Consider the following 20,041-nt stretch of genomic DNA (forward strand, 5'->3'; position numbering starts at 1 on the left):
TTGAGAGTCCCTTTGACAGCAAGAAGATCCAACCAGTCCATCCTAAAGAAAATCAGTCCTGAATATTCTTTGGAAGGACTGATGCTGAAGTTGAAACTCCAATACTTTGAACACCTGATGTGAAGAACTGACTCATTGGAAAAGACTCTGATGCTGGGAGGGATTGGGGGCAGGAAGAGAAGGGGACAACAGAGGGTGAACTTGTTGGATGGCATCACCGACTCGATGGACATGAGTTGAGCAAGCTCCGGAAGTTGGTGATGGACAGGGAGGCCTGATGTGCTGCAGTCCATGGGGTCACAAAGAGTTGGACACGACTGAGTGACTGAACTGACTGACTGTCTAGAACCATCGGGGGGAAAAAAAAGAACCACTCAAACTTTACCCTGGCCCACTCTCTCTATATAATCGAGCCCCAGTCCAAGTTGCTGACCTCCTTGTCTAGGATTTTTCCCTCTTGTTCATGAGATTCCTGCCGCTCTGTCCATTCTGTCCTTCAACAAGTCACGTTTATTCTCCTTTCAGAGCTCCTGCACTTGATGATTCTTTTTCTGGGAACAGTTTCCTTGGTTCTTCTTCAGGCTGACTCCTTCTCCACCTTTGATTTTTCTCAGCTCAAGCCACCTCCTCGGAATGCCCTCCTTGATTGTGTTCCTTAAAGAACTCCTTCTGCCACTGCCCATACTGTGTATCCTATCGAGTTACCTTCATTTTCTTCACCGAACTTACCACTACTTGCTTCACAGTATTTATCACTATTTTTCTTGTTTGTTTGTTTGCTTATGTGTTCATTGGCTGTCTCACTCATCTAGAATGCAAGTTCCTTGGGGGCAGGAAATCTGTGTTGCTCACCACTGCATCCTCAGTGCCTACAGAAGACCTGGTCTTGATGGATGTTTGTTGAATGATCTCGCATGGCAAAACGGCCCTGCATGGTCTGGCATCTACCTATCTGTAGTGCACAGTGAACATCTCATTTTTATCTTCCTTTTTCTAGTAACAGCACCCTCAACTTCCTCAAAGAATCAGCCCTTTACCCACTCTCAGTTCACACAAATTCATTTGGTTTTCCTCCCTGTGTGTCGAGAGGCAGAATGATAGCACAGACCTGAAAACCAGAGAATCTCATTTCCTGGCTACTACAATTGATTCAGGTAGATCTGCAACAAATGGGTCAATGAGAAACTATCCCCAAGACATTTGTTCTAACTGTTGGCTGAGACATATCCTATTTCTTCTTGGGTTGCTCAGCTGGTAGAAGGCAAGCCAGGAGTTCTTTGTACATGAGAAGAGAGCCAGGCTAAGGATGGAGCTGGTGGAGAGGGAGACAGGGCTGAGATGAAAAAGCAGACTCTGGATGCCATTTATGTGAAGTCTGGGATTCAGTTGCTCATGAGCTTATCTACTTTTGTGCTTTTAAGTCACAGGCATTGATTGATTGCTCTTGCTTTTTGTACACCCTTTGAGTTGCATTTCTGTCAACTCTAATCAGAAGCTTTTCAGGGGTTGGGGGAGGAAAGGATTGGGAGTTTGGGATTAGCAGATGCAAACTAGTATATATAGGATAGATAAACAGCAAGGTCCTATTGGACCTATATTCAATATCACATGATTAAACCATAATGGAAAATAATATGAAAAATAATACATATATTTAAAATAATGTATATAACTGAATCACCTCAGTACATCAGAAATTAACACAACATTGTAAATCAACTATACTTCAATAAAACATTTTAAAATAGAAATTTCATGACTAATAGGCTACCTCTCTAATTCTACTTCTCTTCATCTGTATAAATTAGGAATTACCACTGATCCTTGAACAATAGGATTTGAATGCTCTGTTCTACTTGTATACTATTTTCAATAGTAAATATATGCTATATATTTACTATATACAGTTTATATATATGGTACTATATAAACCACAGTTGGGGTGAATCTGTGGATACAGAGGAACTGCATCCATGTGTAGGCAGGCAGACTATAGGTTTTTTTGTGGATTTTCAGCTGAACAGAGTGGTGGGACCCCCCTAAGCTCTTGATTGTTCCAGAATCAACTGTATCCTCATCTTCTAAAATTGAAAAGGGGTGAAATAAGAAGTCTGTTTTATCGTGTAATAATTTTGGAGATAATCAAAGCCACCTTAGATGGTGGCTCCATAATGCTATTATGGACCCAGTCTTCTCCAATTTTATTTTATTTTCAGACATCTTAAACATGTACTTGTCACCTTCCAGTAACAAGTCATCTGGTCAGCCTCTGAAACTGAGTTCCAGTTCCATGCAGGCAGAAATATAAGGTAAGGACAGCATACTGTGGATTGTAAAATCTGACCACCAGCTCCCTTGAAGGAGATTTTACACACCACAGAAAAACTTTTTTTCTCCCATTTAAAAAATGTGGTAAAATTTATGTAACATAAAGTTTGCTATTTTCAATGTACAATTTAGTGGTGTTAATTGCATCCACAATGTTAGGTAACCATCACCAAAATCTATTTCTAAAACATCTCATCACACAAAACAGTTTCTTAACCGTTAAGCAATAACTCCCCATCCCTCCCTCCTCTTAGGCCCTGATAACATCAAATCTACTTTCTGCCTCTATGAATTTGCCTATTCTAGGTACTTCTTCTGCACAGAATAGTATGATATTTGTCTTTTTGTGTCTGGCTTATTTCACTAAGCATAATGTCGTCAAGTTTCAATCATGTTGTAGCATGTATCCAAACTTCATTTCTTTTTATGGCTGAATAATATTCCATTGTATGTATAGAACACATGTGTTAATTCATTCATCAGTTGATGGACACTTGTGTTGTTTACACCTTTTGGCTATGGTATGCAAAACACTTTAATTATATTTTATTGGTCAGAATTTTGTTGCAGGATCACTATTCTCTTCAAGGAAAACTGAAAGATGTGATTTTCTTTCAAGTAGACAAAGAGCATCCCCAACTACAACTGGAGTTTTATTAGTTAAAAAGAAATGAAGAAAGGTCATTAGGGAAGCAACTAGCAGTCTCTGCAACTATCCACCCCTATGCCAGCAAATGTCTTTCCATATATAGAACACTGACATTCTCCCAAAGGAAACAATCAAACTCTCATCCATTGAGAGGCTAGGATTTCTGAGCAATTTGTAGTCTTCTTCAACAGATCTGGGTGTGTCTTCTCTTGGTCTAAACTAAAAGGTAGCACATTTGCTACCAGTTCACCCATTATTTAATTTTGCAGGTGGAACCAGGTAAACATTAAGAGCTTCTTCTAAAGGCAAAGGCGGGTATATAGAGCACCCACAGGTTCATAGAAATTATCCAACCCAACTGAGTAAGAACAACAAAATTTCTCTTTTCTGGGAATAGAAGAAGTTTCTTGGCTAACAAGGAGGAACTCCTTTATCTGTTACTTTCCATTACTTTCTCTCTGTCCTCTGGAAGATTCTTCTTTGTCTATATCTCTCTCCCTGGACTCATCAACTCGGGGAGAACAAGCTTCCTCTTGGACTCAAGAATCTTTCAGGGGTTTAGTTTTTAGAGGTGTCCTAGTCTAAAGGTTGCTACCCAAGCTTGGGATATAGTTGGCAAAATAATTCCTCTAAAATGCAAATAAATTTATAATATTTTCTGGAAGAGTATCCATGGCCAAACATCTCCTCTGTACAAAATATACAGGCATGGAGAGTATGCCATACTAACGCCACATCACACTCCAGTCATACTAAACTCCTTTCATTCCCTCAAGCTCTTTATGTTCCAGGGCACTGCACATACCAATCTAAATGCCTGGAACACAGTTTTCCCTAATCCTTACTTGGCTAATCATCCTCAAGGGCTCTGTTAAAATGGAACTTCCTCTGGGAAGCCTTTTCCAATGACCTCCAGTGACATGAATTGGCCCTGACTTGTACTTCCCCTAACAGAGTGCTAACCAGCCTTTGTTGATGTTTTAGGTAGCGTTGCTTAGAAGCTTAGCCTGAAGCAGGGAGCCATATGCAGGTAAATTCTAGAAGTAGTGTCCTTTAGGAAAAACCTAGCGGAGTATGGGAACTAGCATACAGAAAGGCAGTGAGTGCCCACCTGTGACTTTCCAGAGCAGCAGTATTAGCTTTGCCAGGGAACTTGCTAGAAATGAAAGATCCCATGAACCATCCTAGAAACTCTGGGAATGGAACCAGTAAGCTGACTTTTGAATCTTATTTCTTTAGCTGCTCTGGGTCTTAGTTGTGCCATGTGAGATCTAGTTCCCTGGTCAGGGATTGAACCTAGGCACCCTGCATTGGGAGTATGGAGTCTTAGCCACGGGACCACCAGGAAAGTCCCATAAGCTGTTGTTTAACCAGCCTTGTAAGTGAGGCACAACTCAAGTTTGAGAAACACAGTGAGAGGGGACAAAGTCAAATGAGGATGTGGTCCCAGGTATAATCTGGCCTTGGCCTGACCCACAGAGGACTCTGGAACATAAATTGCACCACAGAATTCTCTCTGCCTTTGGCAAGAAGAAAGACTTTTGCATCCCTGTATCAGCCATTCATTGACTGTAGGCAGTCCCTGGGGTAGGGATCCCTTGGAGAGGCAGCTCCTATTAGCTACGAGCGATTTTTCCAAGAAGGGACAACCAAGGGATGGCAGAGAGGGTAGGGTAGGAAGGTTGGAGCTACAAATACACCAACCTAGCAAAGGGAATCTAGGCATCTATGGGATACTAACAGCATTGGTTTCAATTGTTCTTATTTGTTCAGTTATCTCTGTTCTCTCCGTTAGATTGAGTTCCAAGTGATCAAGAACTAAGTCTTTCTTGCTTGTTATTAACTAACCAGTGCCTTTCGTGGTGTGTGAAATGTAATAGTTATTTATTAAGGTAATTGATTAATCAAATGCTGATTGAGTGCCTACAATATCCTGGGCACTGACCCAGGGTCTTGTAATTTAGATGTGAATTCTTTTGCTCTAGTAGGGAGGTGGCAATAAACATATAGATGCCTATACATACATATGAACTTATGTGTATATGTATATAAGATGGTGTCAGAGATTGAAAAATGCTATAAAGAAATAAAAAGCAGAAGGAGAGGACAGAGAGAAGAATGAGGTGTTATTTTAGAGCAGTTAAAGAAGGATTCTCTGAGAATGCAACATTTGAGCTGAGATTTGAATGAAGTGAGGGACTGAACCACGAGAAGGAACATCTGGTGGAAGTAACTTCTATGTGAATTCAAAATTGTTTCTAAATAAATGTTTTCTTATAAGAAGAATGTCTCGGGGAGAGCATTCCAGGGAATGGTTGGATGAATCACAGGAAACACCTGGCATTTCTACACTGATAAAGCAGGAGGTGACTGGAAGCGATGGACAAGTGGCATGCTACTTACTGTTTTCATTTATTTTTTAATCGACTTCATTTATCAAAGTATACATGCTCAAGATTTTCTGAAAATCAAATAGGACCGAAGGGACTGTCAGGAAAAGCAGCTCCTGGTCCCACTCCTGCTCCTCTCCTCCAAAGTTACCATGGTTAGCTGGTAACTTTTCTGTCTTGAGCGAGTGAATGAAAGTCATTCAGTCGTGTCTGACTCTTTGTGACCCCATGGACTTAGCCCACCAGGCTCCTCTGTCCATAGAACTCTCCAGGCAAGAATACTGGAGTGGCTTGCCATTCCCTTCTCCAGGGCATTGTCCTAACCCAGAGATTGAACCCGAGTCTCTTGCATTGACAGGCAGATTCTTTACCATCTGCGTCACCTTAGTTTAACTTGAAAGTTGCGCAGTCATGTCCGACTCTTTTTGTAGTCCATGGATTCTCCAGTGGGTAGCCATTCTCTTCTCCAGGGGATCTTCCCAACCCAGGGATTGAACCCTGGTCCCCCACATTGCTGGTGGATTCTCTAGGCTGAGCCAGTAGGAAAGCCCACTCCAAATACAGTTGTTGAATTTTCATGGTTCCTATATTGATTTCCTTCATAACTTTCAATGACATACTCCAACCTCTAGAGCTCCCATCAGCTATCGACAGCATACCTTGGCTGTTCTCTATGTAATACCGGGATGTTGCATCCCCACCATCCTTCCCTCCTCCAACCATCCAACTCCTATCACAGGTACAGATAGGAGGGACTTAATTTTCAAGTATTTGAGTGCACGAGGATAGGGGATTTTGGTTACTGAAAGAAAGTCAGTAAGGCTAAAGTTTAAATAACATGAAGATGTGTTTTATAACCATATTTCATTTTCCACACTTTGAATCTAGAAGTGGCAAACCCATAACTAGACTATGTGCGAACATAAAGGGGAATTATGGGATGGCAGACAGGGCACCCTTGGTCCACATCTGCTTAGTTTTCACCATTTCCTTAACTTACATTCATGCGGGTTACTTTACCACAACGAGTTTTTCTCTTTCAGCTTATGTTCCTTGGAAGAAGGGCATAGACAAAGGTGAAGCTGGGGGGGTACACCCAGCCCAGCTGTACATCTGGCAGAGGCTCCAATACCTTCAGAGCCTTACACCCTAACATGTTGCCTTCTCACTCATGATCATGTTTTACTGCTGAACCCCTGGGCATCATCAGAGTGGCCCCAGAAGAGAATCACGGGGACTTTTCAGTCTTTTGAGCGGTCTCGAAAGTTCCTCCTACTCTGAGAATTGTCATCCCTCCCTCAGCTCACAGGAGCCAGTCCCAGTAGCTGTGTCTATACCACCACCCCTTCTCCATGGCCACAGCAGGTCGGGCTGGAAAGTGGCACGCGACACAATCAGTTTGTCCCCCTTGAAAGTTTTTAATTGAGACTAAAACTGCCCTTTTGAGTCTGGGTGGATCTCTTGGACAGAGGAGACATAAAGCCTCAAAATCTAGCTTCCATCTTGAGGATCAACAAATAGAGAAGGCAAAATAATCTTTTTCCAACTAAAAATATGGAAAGAGGCAGAGATGAAAAATAGAGTGACTGTCAAGACTCCTGATGGCTTTTATTCCCTGGTTTTATCTCCTTGCTGAGTCCTGATAATGTCTTTGCTTAAAGGTTTCTTGAAGCAGCACCATATCCTTATGTCAAAATGCAATTCCTTAAACTAACTCCAATGAGTTTCTTCTATTTACAGCCAAAATGTACTAGCAAAATATCCCCTACTATATAATAGGTTTCTTGAGGGGCAGGTAGGAACCATATTTGTGTATTCTTCAAACTGCTAAGCAGAATGCTTTGTACATAGTAGGTACTTACAAAGTATTTATTGAGTTGAATCAGCTGCTGGTACTCATTCCTAAATGACACAACCACTTTCAGGGGCCCTGAAATTATCCTCACCTCCTGAGGTGAGGGTAATTCTGACCTAGGAGAGGAAGAACAGAAAAAAAGTACAGATGTACCTTGCCAGCTACTCGACTAGCTAAGAATCCAATCACCAGACTCCTCTGTCCATGGAATTCTCTAGGCAAGAATACTGGAATGGGTAACCATTCCCTTCTCCAGGGGATCTTCCTAACCCAGGGATCAAATCCTGGTCTCTTGCATTGCAGGCAGATTCTTCATCTGAGCCACCACGGAAACCCCTAAGAATCCAAAGGAAGCTTGTAAAAAGAAGCCTTAATAAGAGTCTTAAACATCAGTTGCAAGCTATCTGAGTGCCTCCCGGTCTCCCGCAACAGTAATAGGATCAAAGAAGGTCATCAGCACACACAGAAAGAGCCTGGCTCCATCACTTTTATAAAAAGGTAGTGCTTTGAATCTCTTGGGTCCCCGATGGATCTAGTGAAAGAGCCCTCTAGTGTTAAGAAATGAGCAATTACATCTAGGCTTAGAAGCTGATTCTACGCACCCATGTACACACACCTACACATTCAATTGAATGAAAGGATGAGGTCACCCCCTAGTAAGTGGGGAGGCATCATCAGGAACTAACTGACGGCCTTCCTGCCTCTGCACTCCCACTCCACTCAGGTGTTCTGATTCTCCAAATGCAAGTTCAGATCTTCCCATACTCTGTGATCAGCTTTGAACTAGTCTGTGATCAGTTTTGGACCTGGGGTGGGGAGGACAGGGGAGGGGAGAGGCAGAGGAGAAGCCTGCCTCACCAAGCCAAAAGCTCAGTATACATTTTCACTCTCATCATGTTGATCCCTTTCTCTCCTTCAGAATTGTCCACATCCTGAGCGGTGATCGTCACCTTCATCTGCTTGAGCTCCTGACCCTTCTCCCCAACCCCACACAGTTTGCCTGGATGTTTGGTTCCATTCCCCTGGACCTTCTGGGAACCATACCTTGAGTGTTTGCGCTTACATTACAGACTACAGAGGTAGAGAGAGGGCTGCTCTTGTTTTACTGTGAGTTTGGTGAATGGATTGATTGGAGCACACTCTCCCAAAGCCCATTGATCTTCCAGTCACGTGATCCTGCTTTAGGAAAAGACTTTTCTCACTCCTATCAGAGGAAGGGTGAAAACAGATCCTGGAGTAGTTGCTTTGGTCATTATTAATTATTTCATAGTATTTAAGTTTTTGAGATGGGGAAGGGAAATTTCACTAATCTAGCAACCCCTTTCAGGGAAGACCAGCTTCACCTCCATCTTACATAGGGCTTTATTGAGAAGCAAATTTCATTTCAGGAAAGGAAAAACAATAAATAACTTATAGAAGGCTTGGTACATTTTCCCCCATTACCTCCTATCTTTCTTCCGGGATAGCTGTGGTCTTGGCCCCAAGTTTATCTGTTCCATTTTGGTTATGTGGCAAGCTTTCAGTATTTCTACTTCCTGCCTACAAATCAGTGTTTGTGATCCACGACACATGCATATGCAAGTAAGTCTATGTAGGTGCATAAACCTACATACACCTATACTTAGGCATGTACACCCACAAATGCATACAGCTATGCATTTGCAGCAAATAGGCTCATAACACTGTAAGCAGGTACTGTCATACACATATAAACATACATATATATATATACACACACCTGCTTTACTTCTACAACAAATTCCCCAGGCATTCAGAACTCATAGCTAAATTGGACACAGCACAAGTAAACATCTAAACACAATCACATGATGACTGTTATGTATTCAAATCTACACATGCACGTGCAGGTATATCTAACACCAAGAACCAAGTGTTTAAGTGAATTTAAGACCAAAAGCATACAAACAAAGTGGCAGAGTCACCAAGAAGTCGTGAGCTGCATTTGAGAACTCTTCCGTGAATTGTTGCTATTCGGTCTTCTGGATAGAAGCTCTCAGACAGAGAGCCAGAAATGTCACCAGGGGACTGTATGTGTCTACGATTACCTACCATTATCTTTTTGTCCAGTTAAATAACATTCAAATATGACAGCTGGTTATGAACACATCTCAGGGACTGCAGAAACAACCCAAGCAGCCTCGATTCCACACACCCGACCTCTGGGTCTCTGTCCCATCATGCCACAGATCAGAAATAATGAGGGCATTCTGTGGACTTAGTCTACTTGGCATGCTCAAGTATATGCCAGAACACATGGTGATAAAAAGCCAGTTGAATTAAATGATGATCCTTGGTGTCTCAGATGGTAAAGAATCTGCCTGCAATGCGGGAGACCCAGGTTCGATCCCTGGGTCGGGAAGATCCCCAGGAGAAGTGAATAACTACCTACTCCAGTATTCTTGTCTGGAGAATTCCGTGGACAGAGGAGCCTGCCAGGCTGGGTGCATGGGATAGCAAGGAGATGGACGCGACTGAGCAAGTAACACTTGCAACAATGACTATTTCCAAGGCAGAGTCTCACTAGCTTTCAGGTGTGCACCAACATTTGCACTTTGGACTAACAAGGAAAGCAGACCTAACTTCACATGCTTCCTGTCTAACTTAGACAAGAATGTTAACAAATGATCATCCAAGGGACCTTTGAAGAGAATCTGACATTTTCAGCGACTCTCCCACCTTGACTCCATCACCACCACCACCCCAAAAGTGTACGGTTGTTAAAATATATGTGTGTTCGGAGATCAATATCTCACACTCCCTGGGCCCAAATCCCTAATATGTGCATAACAGAGTCTACATACTTCTGGCTCTTTCTGTCTTTTAGGAATACATGATCATATGTATATGAACAGTTCCGGGTCTGATCTGAGCACGTTGTCTCCGTTGCAAACCAGAGCTCCAGAGAAAGGAGGGTAGACATATTGGTTTGTTTTCTGGGGAACCAAATTGAGACAGACTATACACAGATGTTCCTGTGACAACACTTTTTGCCCGCCCAAGTGAGCCATAGAACCATTGCCCCGAGTCGCCGGTCCCTTTAAGAAGACTCGGTCTTCCCCAATGGGCTCCAGCGGCGCCCGCAGCAAAAGGCAAACTTGCCTGGCTCATTGGTGGTGGGGGAAATGCCGCGTCGGGTGGGAGCTGAGAGAGCGCCAGAGTGCGCTGCAGGCTCCTTTCCCCTTCCCCTTTCCTTAACCCTTCCGGGAGCGGGGAGCGGGGGAACCGGGTCGTGCTGCAGCGCTCCTGAGGAGCCGGGGCTCTGACTGCCCTGGGCTCCCGAAACTTTGCGCGGAGCGTGGGTTGACTAGGTTGAGAAGAGCAGGTGGGCTGGCCTGGGAGGGGCGGGAGGAAGACCCACTCGTCGGTACCCCAGGTCTCTCGCCCGGGCGTTAGGAATGCGGGGGTGCAGCAGCAGCAGAGGAGCTGTCCCTTCAGCACCACGGACCTAAAGCCTGGTCGTTAGGAAGGCGGGGGCGGGGCAACAGGCCGGGAGCTGTCCCTTCAGCACCGCGGACCTTTGCCCCCCGATGAAACCTCTTGGCCCCCGCCCCAGGACTGTCTTTTCTCCAGTTTGAGCGGGGGTGTCGGGAGCAGGCGGTGAGCTTTCCTGGGAGGCTGGGGAAGCAATGAACACTCTTCTCAGCGACTCGCCTCCCAGCAGTGCTATTTTTTGCCATCCGCCCTCACCCCCAGCACACGCGCTCGCACACGCACGCACACACACACACACACACACACACACATAGTCCTCTCTGGATTTCTTTGCCTTGAGTCTCCCGGGGCTGTGAGGAGCCAGGCGCATCTCAGATCGAGCTGGCAGCTCCAGGCTCCAGAGCCATGCCCTGCACGGACCCTCATCCTTACCAAGCTCCCAAGGAATGAAAGGAATCCAGGGACCCTCAGAAGGCAGCAGTGATGTGGACAAACCCCCTGGAGCCTGCACCCTTCCGAGGGCCATAGGCGACCCAGGGAACTGGAGAGAGCTCCAGACAGGAAAACCCAGCTTTCCCAAAGTCCCTGTGGATGCCGACAAAAGGAGACCCGAATTTTTGGAAGAGCCTGTCCTAGGTTATCCAGCTGCAGAGTGATTTTTTCCCTCTGGCATTGAATCTCCCTCTCCAACGCCCAGCCGTCCAGAGTACCATGAAGAATTATGAGGATGTGTGACAGAGGAGTCCAGATGTTGATCACTACTGTGGGAGCCTTCGCAGCTTTTAGTTTAATGACCATTGCAGTGGGCACGGACTACTGGTTATATTCCAGAGGTGTGTGCAGGACTAAATCTACAAGTGATAATGAAACCAGCAGGAAGAATGAAGAAGTAATGACCCATTCCGGGCTGTGGAGGACCTGCTGCCTAGAAGGTATTTAGTAATTCCTCTCAATGGCCCCAAACAATCCAGTTTCTGATTTTTTGCTATTCCAGTGTGTGGTTGGGGAGATGGAGGCAGTGATGGGGAAAGAGGATAGTTCGAATTATTGCCGAGAATTTGCAGATGTCCAGACTGTTCCAAGAAAGACTAATGCAGTGTGGGATGAAAGGGTTGGGTCTTGTTGGTTGTTTTTGGTATGAGCTTCATGAGATGAGATTTTGTGGCTCTCCGGGCAGCTTCTGCAGTTGAGAAAAGTCTTCAAATCTAAGATCCCCAGGCATATTGTGAACTACTTTGCTTTGATCTCTGGCTTGAGATGGGGTCTCTAGCTCTGCTTAAATTGCATTTCAGTGGGGAAGAGGTGACAGGAGAGGAAGGGAAGGAAGGGAAAGCGGCAGGGGGAGAGAGAGATTGATTATGACCTAGCTTGGCATACTCTGAGCTATTTCCTGATTTAGCAACATAGTCTTATCAGTTTCTTCTGAGTTTGGTCTACCTAGATATTTTCATGAACTTCCATCAGCAATCAGTTCCAGACTAACCTATATGAACCTACAAACACACACACACACACACACACACACACACACACACACACATTTTATGAAAACATTAATACGTATTTCTCCATTTGGGATCAAAACAAAACTTAAGTCTTGGTATTTAGTGTCCACCTGTCTTCTTTCCTAAAGCATTTGCAAAGCCAACATATATTTCTATGACATTTGCATAAGACTGATTCTCAAGAATCACAGCATACCACTTCTCATTCAAAAAATTGAAGACTCATTCTAAATTACAATGAAGGAGACAAACCAATTTTAGAATGTCAAGCCTGTCTCGCTATAAACTTGCCTTCAGAACACCAGAAGTCACTCTCAGCATCATTGGGCAATGCCTGGATGTCAGCAGGAGTAAATCTACAAATAGAGAAGGAAATCAAAGCTCTTTAGAGACTGTGTGCCTGAGGGAAGGAACTGGATTAGAGGGGCAGAAGGGAGTTTTTTCAGGCTTCTGAGGAATCTGTGAAGCTTGTCATAGTGATGAGCAAGGAAATCTGTGTTTCCTGTGTGTTTTCCTCCCCTGCCTGCCATTGGTTTCCATGCCTGCATTACCACTGGCTGGCATTTGTCAGGGCTTCTTGAGAAGTTGCATTTACGTAAATTGCTTAGGAAATCATGCTATGACATCACTTGCTAGTGTAATATTGCATCATTCCCTGGCCTTCCTCCCATGATCTGACACTCTGAACAACTGCCCTCCTGACTGTAGAACTACTAGAGTTGATTCTGTTTCCACCACAAATCTGCAACTGGTGGGAAGCCCAGGTAGGAAAGGATGACTTTAAATGCAACAGGATTACTGCACTTGCTGTCTGAAGACCTTGGTAATGCTGCAAACTATCTATGTGACCTTGGCTGAGACATTTACTTATCCAACCCTGAGCATATTAATCTGGTAGATGATTAATTTGGGGTAGGTGTTCATGAATTAGCACTATCCAAGGGTCTTATTATATCCAATGTACTGACAGGAATTCTTTCCTAAACATTGACACAAATCTGATATCTGTGATTATTTGTGGTCAGATATGGTGAAGTCATTTACCTTAGGGAAATGCCATAATTCTCTTTCCAATGTTAATAAGGCATTGAGCCATCTTTATAAAGCTGCAATTAGGTGGATGTTTTGGTGCCTATGTGATTCTAAGGATGACATAAAAAAAATCTGAGGTGGCTTCCAGGCCAAAAATGGCATATAGGTAGACTATGTTTCATTTATTTCCAAATTTTCTGCCTTTTTGATATAAATCTGGGAATACACAATTAAACCTCAGTTTTGGCCTCCCTCATTAGGTCCTAAAATTCCTGAATCCTTGCTCAGAATCTCTCAACTGATGGTTTCACTTATCTCCAACATCATGTCCTACACCCACAGTTTGTACAAGGAATTGGAACCCCACCCAGGCATTCTGTGGGCTTATTGGGAGAAGTGAGGATTTGAATCAAGAAGAAATTGGATTATTCTAAGATATGTTCTTGGTCAGGTGAATTCCTCTAAGAAAATTTTCTTGCAGTCTCCTTGCAATGTGGCCCAGGTATTTTATTTTTTACATTTGTGAAGTATTAATACAGTGAGCTGCACAAACTTTAATGAATCACAATGAAATTTTAGCTCTGTGCTCACCCATATAATCAACACCAAAATAGGCCTGGCTGAAATCTGAAGCTAAGATTTTCCTTCATGCAATGAACATATCAAGTGTTCAAGAAATTTGCAGGAGCATCTGCTTTCTGCATGGGAGGACACATGCAGTAGGCAGCATCCATCTTCTGCTGGAATGAAGGTGTACAGCCATCTCCTGCTCCATTATCTCCTGTCTTCCAAAGCCTCAGCATCTTCATTTTTCTGGCCCTTTAAGTGTCAAAGGATAACTGGGTGGGATAGGGCATCCATATTTTAAGAGTCATGAAAGAATGTGGCTATTTCGTACAAGAAGGAGAGAAGGCTCCAGAGGGACATGACAGCTGTCTGCAAATATCTGAAGGGCTGTCATATGGAAAAGAGACTCAAAATGTTCTATGTGGCCTCAAGAGGGTAGAATTAGGAGCTAGAGGAAAACAGGTTTTACCTCAGTATAAGTAACTCTCCAATATGTCATAAGAAGCTTTCAAGGTTATGAGTTGTCTACTACCAAAAATATTCAAGTATAAGAAAACCACATTAATTGTTTCCAGATTTAACCAGTCATCAGAATCACATAGGGAGCTTTAAAAAGTAGATAATAAGGCCCCCACAGCTAGGTTCTTGGCCTCCATGGGTCTGCGGTAGGTCACTTGGAATCTTAATTTTCTGAAAGTCTTCTAAGCAATGTATGATATTAATGCCAAACCACATTGTGTATTTACAGTGGGTCTGGGAATAACCATGTGTATTAGGAAGGATCACATCTCTCAAGTGAGAGAAGAGATGTTTCCAGTTTTCCTTTCTGTAACTCAGAAGAACATCATATATATTTAGCACTTATTATGTGCTAGGATTGTGCTAAGAACTTTGAAAAATTAACTCTTTCATCTTCAAAGGCTGTCAGGGTTGTGGGTATAAGTATTAGCCTCATTTTACAGATGAGAAAACTGACGCCGGGAGAAGTTATAGAACTTGCCCAAGGTCTCACACCTAAACTCAGCAGACACTACTTCACCTAAGCCATGTTGCTCCACCTAACCCTTGCTAGAGAACATTAATTCATGCTCCAGAGGATAGGTTGCTACTGGTACAAATATTAGCCTGTGAGAGAGCCCAAACACATGGCTTTTTCCATTCAGAAGCCCCAGATCCCACCATGCCTGTGCAGCATCTGCAGGGGTGTAGGAGCCACCAGACAGGCAAAAACTCAGAGGCAGTACAGGACACTGTTTGAATGAAAAACCAATCGACCTATGTAGAGACACCCACACTGAGAAGCCAGAACAAATGCCTGACTCATTAGCTGGAAAGCACGCTAGGCATTCACAAGGCAGTGCCCCGACCTGCTGTGTGCTTTCAATGGCGGCATGTGAATTTGAATGAGAATATGTTCAGTATGTGATTCTCTCATTAAGAAGTTGCAGATATAATCAAAGGGATGTGTTTAGATAACAGAAAGACCACTGGCTTAGTAGGAAGGATGCTCCCAGGTGCTAATCACATTCCTATCTCTAGCAGTTGTGTATGTTAGTACACACAGCAGTTGTATATGTGAATTGTGTATGTTGTTTCCTCCTTTGGACCTCAGTTCACCCAGTTCTAAAGAGAAAGCTTCAGGTAAGATTAGGAAGAAACAAATCCAAACATCCCTGTGGACTAGGCAAGTAATGTAAAGTGTGAAGCAAGTATTTCACGGTCCTGTTAGCTCAGTTATATTGTTGTGAGAAGAGGAGTAACAGTGCATATGAGATGTCCATGGGATTCTCCAGGCAAGAATACTGGAGTGGGTTGCCATTTCCTTCTCCAGGGGACCTTCCCGACCCAGGGATTGAACCCATGTCTCTTATGTCTCCTGCATTGGGAGTCGGGTTCTTTACCACCAGTGCCACCTGGGAAGCCCATGAGAAGATCCAGGAACTGAGACTTGGTTTCAATGTGGTGGCAACTGAGAGTGGCGGGGACTGTGGCAAACTGGAAACAATTGCTATGTGTCTTGAGTTGATTTTCACTCTGGGAAAATGGATACCAAACTTGGTCCAATACTCCAAATTTTAAAGAGCTAGATGTTGAATCTTCTGACTTTTAAAATGTGGGCAACTGGCTTAAATTTTTAAACACACAGTGCCAGCCAAACCAAACTCACTTTATGGCTGAATTTGACCTATGGGTTGCCTTTTGAGCCCTGAAAATGATTTAAAAGGCCTTTTAAATCCTAATTTCTGATATCTTCGTTAATGAAGTTGTCCTTCATTAAGCGAATTATCACTTTTTCAACTCATTAAAAAGTTGCTACTAAGAAAAAAAACCCAACTTTAGATTTTAAGATAGGGAACTTAAAATTATGAAAAAGAAGTTCAATAAACTGATGTTTCTGCTACAGATGGGCTTGGATAATATCAAACATCTGGCTGAAAAACTGGAAAAAAAATTAGCCAGTCATTAGAAGTTCCCCCATATTTCCAAATCTCCAGATGGTTGACTTTTTCAGCCAGATGGGGTTCCAGCTTTATTTATGTGTTCAGAAGCCTTCGGGGAAGCTTCAAAGATGTGGTTGAGGACAGGGATGGGAGAAGGACATGAGTACTTCCTATGTACCCAGCCCATTCTAGGTGCTTTAACCTATATTAATTTACAATTTTCACATCTCCTATCTGCCCTCCAGTAGAATATAAACTCCATAACGATGGAGATTCTTGTCTACCGAGGGCCCTACTATATCCCTAGAGCTTAGAAACAGTACCAAGTAGTCCCTTCTGCTCCTCTGCCCTAGATTAATGCTGTACCTCCTGTTAAATGTGGGTGCAGAATGCATCCGAACTCTCTTCCCTACTCCTGACCTTCCTGTTCCTTTCTCTCCACTTTTCTTCCTTGATCTCAAAATCCAAGAGGCAGACAAAAGAGAGAAATGGGATGGAGTCTTAAGGCAGGGTGGGAGAGACTGACCATGACTGTGTTTGGGGGCAGGTTAGGATTTGGGGAAGTGGCAGAGGCTGAGGTGTGAGCATGACTGACATTCAGCCAGAAGATGTTTATATAGCCATACTAGATGTTAAAATATGGAAATACTTCCTCATCTGTTGATAAATAGTATCTATTGGTTCCCCTTACTGATGAATTCAATAAAATTTGACATGAGCTCACTGTGTATTTTAAGAGAATTATGTTTTTGACAGTTTGAACAGTGTACTCCCAATATGTGAAAATATCCCCAGTAAAATGAGTTCTCACCAAAGCCCCACCACTAGCCCTTCCTTGAACCTCTCAAACATCCATTAGATCCACTAAGTAAAAAGTAAAAACCTGGCCTAACAGGGCCATCAGGATCGTGTTCCAGCCCTATGGAAGCATAAGTTCTAACTGGCTCATCTTATGTCCTGCTGGTGGTTAAATATTTTTGGATCTTACTCTCAATGGTTATGCCATTCTTGATGGAAAGAATTGTTCTTTTTTCTACCTCAAATCCAGACTTCTACCTTCTGACTGTAGCATTCTACCCATCTGAGAAAGTAGATAGCCCAGATATACTTTTTGCTTCATCATTTGAGATGTTATCTCTGGATTGGAATAAAGGCAAGTGACGTGCAATCCAAGGTTGGGTGATCAATGTGGGCTAGTAGCGTGGATGGTTATTGTGAGTTATCAGTACATATGGAGAAAAAAAACAACAAGAAGAAATTAGGCAGAAAGATGGGTATGCCCTTTTAATGCTTAATGTGATAGAGTAGTGTCTGACAAGCTTACTGAAGTGGTCATCTAATCCCCTGGAAGTGTACCTTTGTTTGACCTAGCTTTTCTTATAGATTCAGGTCTAGCTGTATAGTTAGATGTTTACTTGTGGAAAACTTGGGAAGATGAACATTTATCTTTTCTTTCAGTTGAGGTACAAATAGTTTCTGTTCATTAGAGGAGATAACTCCCAATGTTGTGGACAATTTGCCCACTCCCTAGGACATTAATCAGTTTTATATATAACTTAACAATATTATTTCAGTTTTTTTCCTCTAAAAAAAAAACATAACATCTTCCTTTGAGCCAGCTTTGTCATTCTGCTTGTTCCCTTCACTGATGAATTAAATAAAATTTGACATAAGCTCACTGTATATTTTAGGAGAATTATGTTTTTAACAATTGAACATTCTACCCCAACATGTGAAAGTATTCCCAATAAAACCAATGTTTCTGAGATTAAAAAGAAGCCTACAAAAACTCCAAGATTGTTTTTTCCCCTTCATTCTATGACCCTGCAGAGAGCCCATTTTTCAATATAGAAGCAAATGGGCCTTTAATAATTTATGGAAGATCCCAAAGAATATTAGATAATAGCAGGGGCTTTGGGGTCAGGTAGACCTGGTTTCTTACCTGAATCCTGCCATATTCTGGCTATAAGACTTTAGAGATTGCTAACCTCTGAGCATGAGTTTCTTTACCTGTACAACAAGGAAGAAAATGTAGCAAGCACTTTCACCTGTTTCTTTCTTATTTCTTAATTTACGTCTTATGGTTCCTTCATACCTCTAAATAATATGTTGATTAGTAGTCCTTGATTCTTGCATTTTAGACAAGATGCATTTTCTAAGACAGATGATTTTGCTTTCTTAAACTACTACCCTTCCTTCAGCACTTGTAGTTCCCCAATGAGTTACCTGTGGCTTCCAAGAAGAATCATTCATAAAGACTGAGGGCAGCTGGCATCTCATTCCTGGATTGGACACTAGCTGAGGCAGCACAACTGCTTATCTGTTCATGTACATGTTTTAGCAAGGAAGTCAGAAGACAAGAGCAGGGCTGAGAGAGAGAAGAGCAGGGCTGAGAGAGAGGACAGCAGTGGGGCAGCCTGTTTGGAAGGGAGAGGTCTCATGAGTTGAGTGGATCTGTGGTGGATACCTGAGAGCTTATGCCATTTTGTCCATATTCCACCCAAGAGAATAGCCAGTTAGACCCTAGACAGGGCTACATGATATTCAGGAAGATTGCCCTGCAGTCTGTTGCCCTGCACAGGGCTGCCTGGCCAAGGGGTCAAGCAGGGATTAAGAGTCAGTCCACGCACCACTCCCCAGACCACGCCTTTTGATCCAGAACTGAGTCTCTTCAAACGGAGGAGGAGGACCTTAAAAGCATAAGGGTTCTATATGGGGCAACTGCAGGTCCAGCAGCATAGGGGTATGAGTTGCCAGTGATAGGAGCCAAGACAGGATGGCAAAGACTGGCCAGACTGAGGTATCTCACATCAGGGAAGGAAGTTGTAGTCGAAGGTCCACAGGGCCTCCAGTAACCAATGCACAGGTTTCTAATGGGAAGTCAATGTGTTGACTCCTGCGTGAGGAGAATCTGACCATTAGTGTTAGCTGGAGGAACAGTAGCAACGAACAATAATGCTTTGCAAATCCACACACTGAGTGAAGTGGCGTTTTGGCCTTTTTTTCCTTCCTGTTCTTGGCCACAGCATACTGAATTTACTCCCAAATGAAAGAGGGAAGAGTAGGGAAATAGCTTGCATCCAGGTATGCAGTCGTAAGTTTTAACAACCAACAGTGGCTGGAAAGTTATGAAATCTGCCCAAAATATCACTAAGAAAATGAGGGATTGGACATAACACAGTTGAAAGCCAAAATAAAACAGTTGCCTCATTATATGCCACTTAGTTGAGACATCAATAAATAGGAAATATGTCATCATGTTTTGTCTCTAAAATTCTAAAAGTTGAAAACTCAGTGATGTACTATGTATGTACTAGGATACCTAATTATATTTCAGGAGTTGGCAAACTACAGCCAATGGGTCAGATTTGGACCAAGGTTTACTTTTGTGCAATCCAAAAGCTAAGACTATTTTGTACATTTTCAAATGGCAGAAAAAATTAAACAATATCCCCAAATATTTCACGACACATAAAAATGAAAAGAAATTCAAATTTCAGCATGTATATAACTCTTAGTGTTGTATATTTTAAAATTATGGAAATTTGTTTTCTTTCCTGTTATGTTAATACCTATATAGTATCCTCAGTTTTGCTGCTTGGCCTGCAGAGCCTAAAATATTTACTGTCTGGCCCCTTAAGAAAAAGTAGTTTGCCAATCTCTGCTACACCTCACTGCAGAGATATGTAGGAAGCTATAATAACATTTTATTTCGAGAAGTACCCTTTGTATTCCCAAGAGTGTCGAATTTCTTTCTTTTCTTCGGGTGCTATGTTGCCTTTATCATAGACTGTTCATCTGATCAGGTATTCAGGCATTCT

At 42.8% G+C, this 20,041-nt stretch overlaps 1 protein-coding gene across 1 annotated transcript in view; it reads left to right on the top strand.

The window, feature by feature from the left end:
- Positions 1-11,396: 11,396 nt before the first annotated feature.
- The window catches only part of CACNG3 (calcium voltage-gated channel auxiliary subunit gamma 3), a 96,078-nt gene continuing 87,433 nt past the window's right edge, over positions 11,397-20,041 (top strand). The window contains exon 1 of the mRNA XM_069570687.1: positions 11,397-11,607. Within this exon, the coding sequence (XP_069426788.1) occupies positions 11,397-11,607 (211 nt within the window). The remainder of the gene's footprint in view (positions 11,608-20,041) is intronic.

Source organism: Ovis canadensis, chromosome 24 (genome assembly GCF_042477335.2).
Source record: "Ovis canadensis isolate MfBH-ARS-UI-01 breed Bighorn chromosome 24, ARS-UI_OviCan_v2, whole genome shotgun sequence".
Classification (NCBI taxonomy): domain Eukaryota; kingdom Metazoa; phylum Chordata; class Mammalia; order Artiodactyla; family Bovidae; genus Ovis; species Ovis canadensis.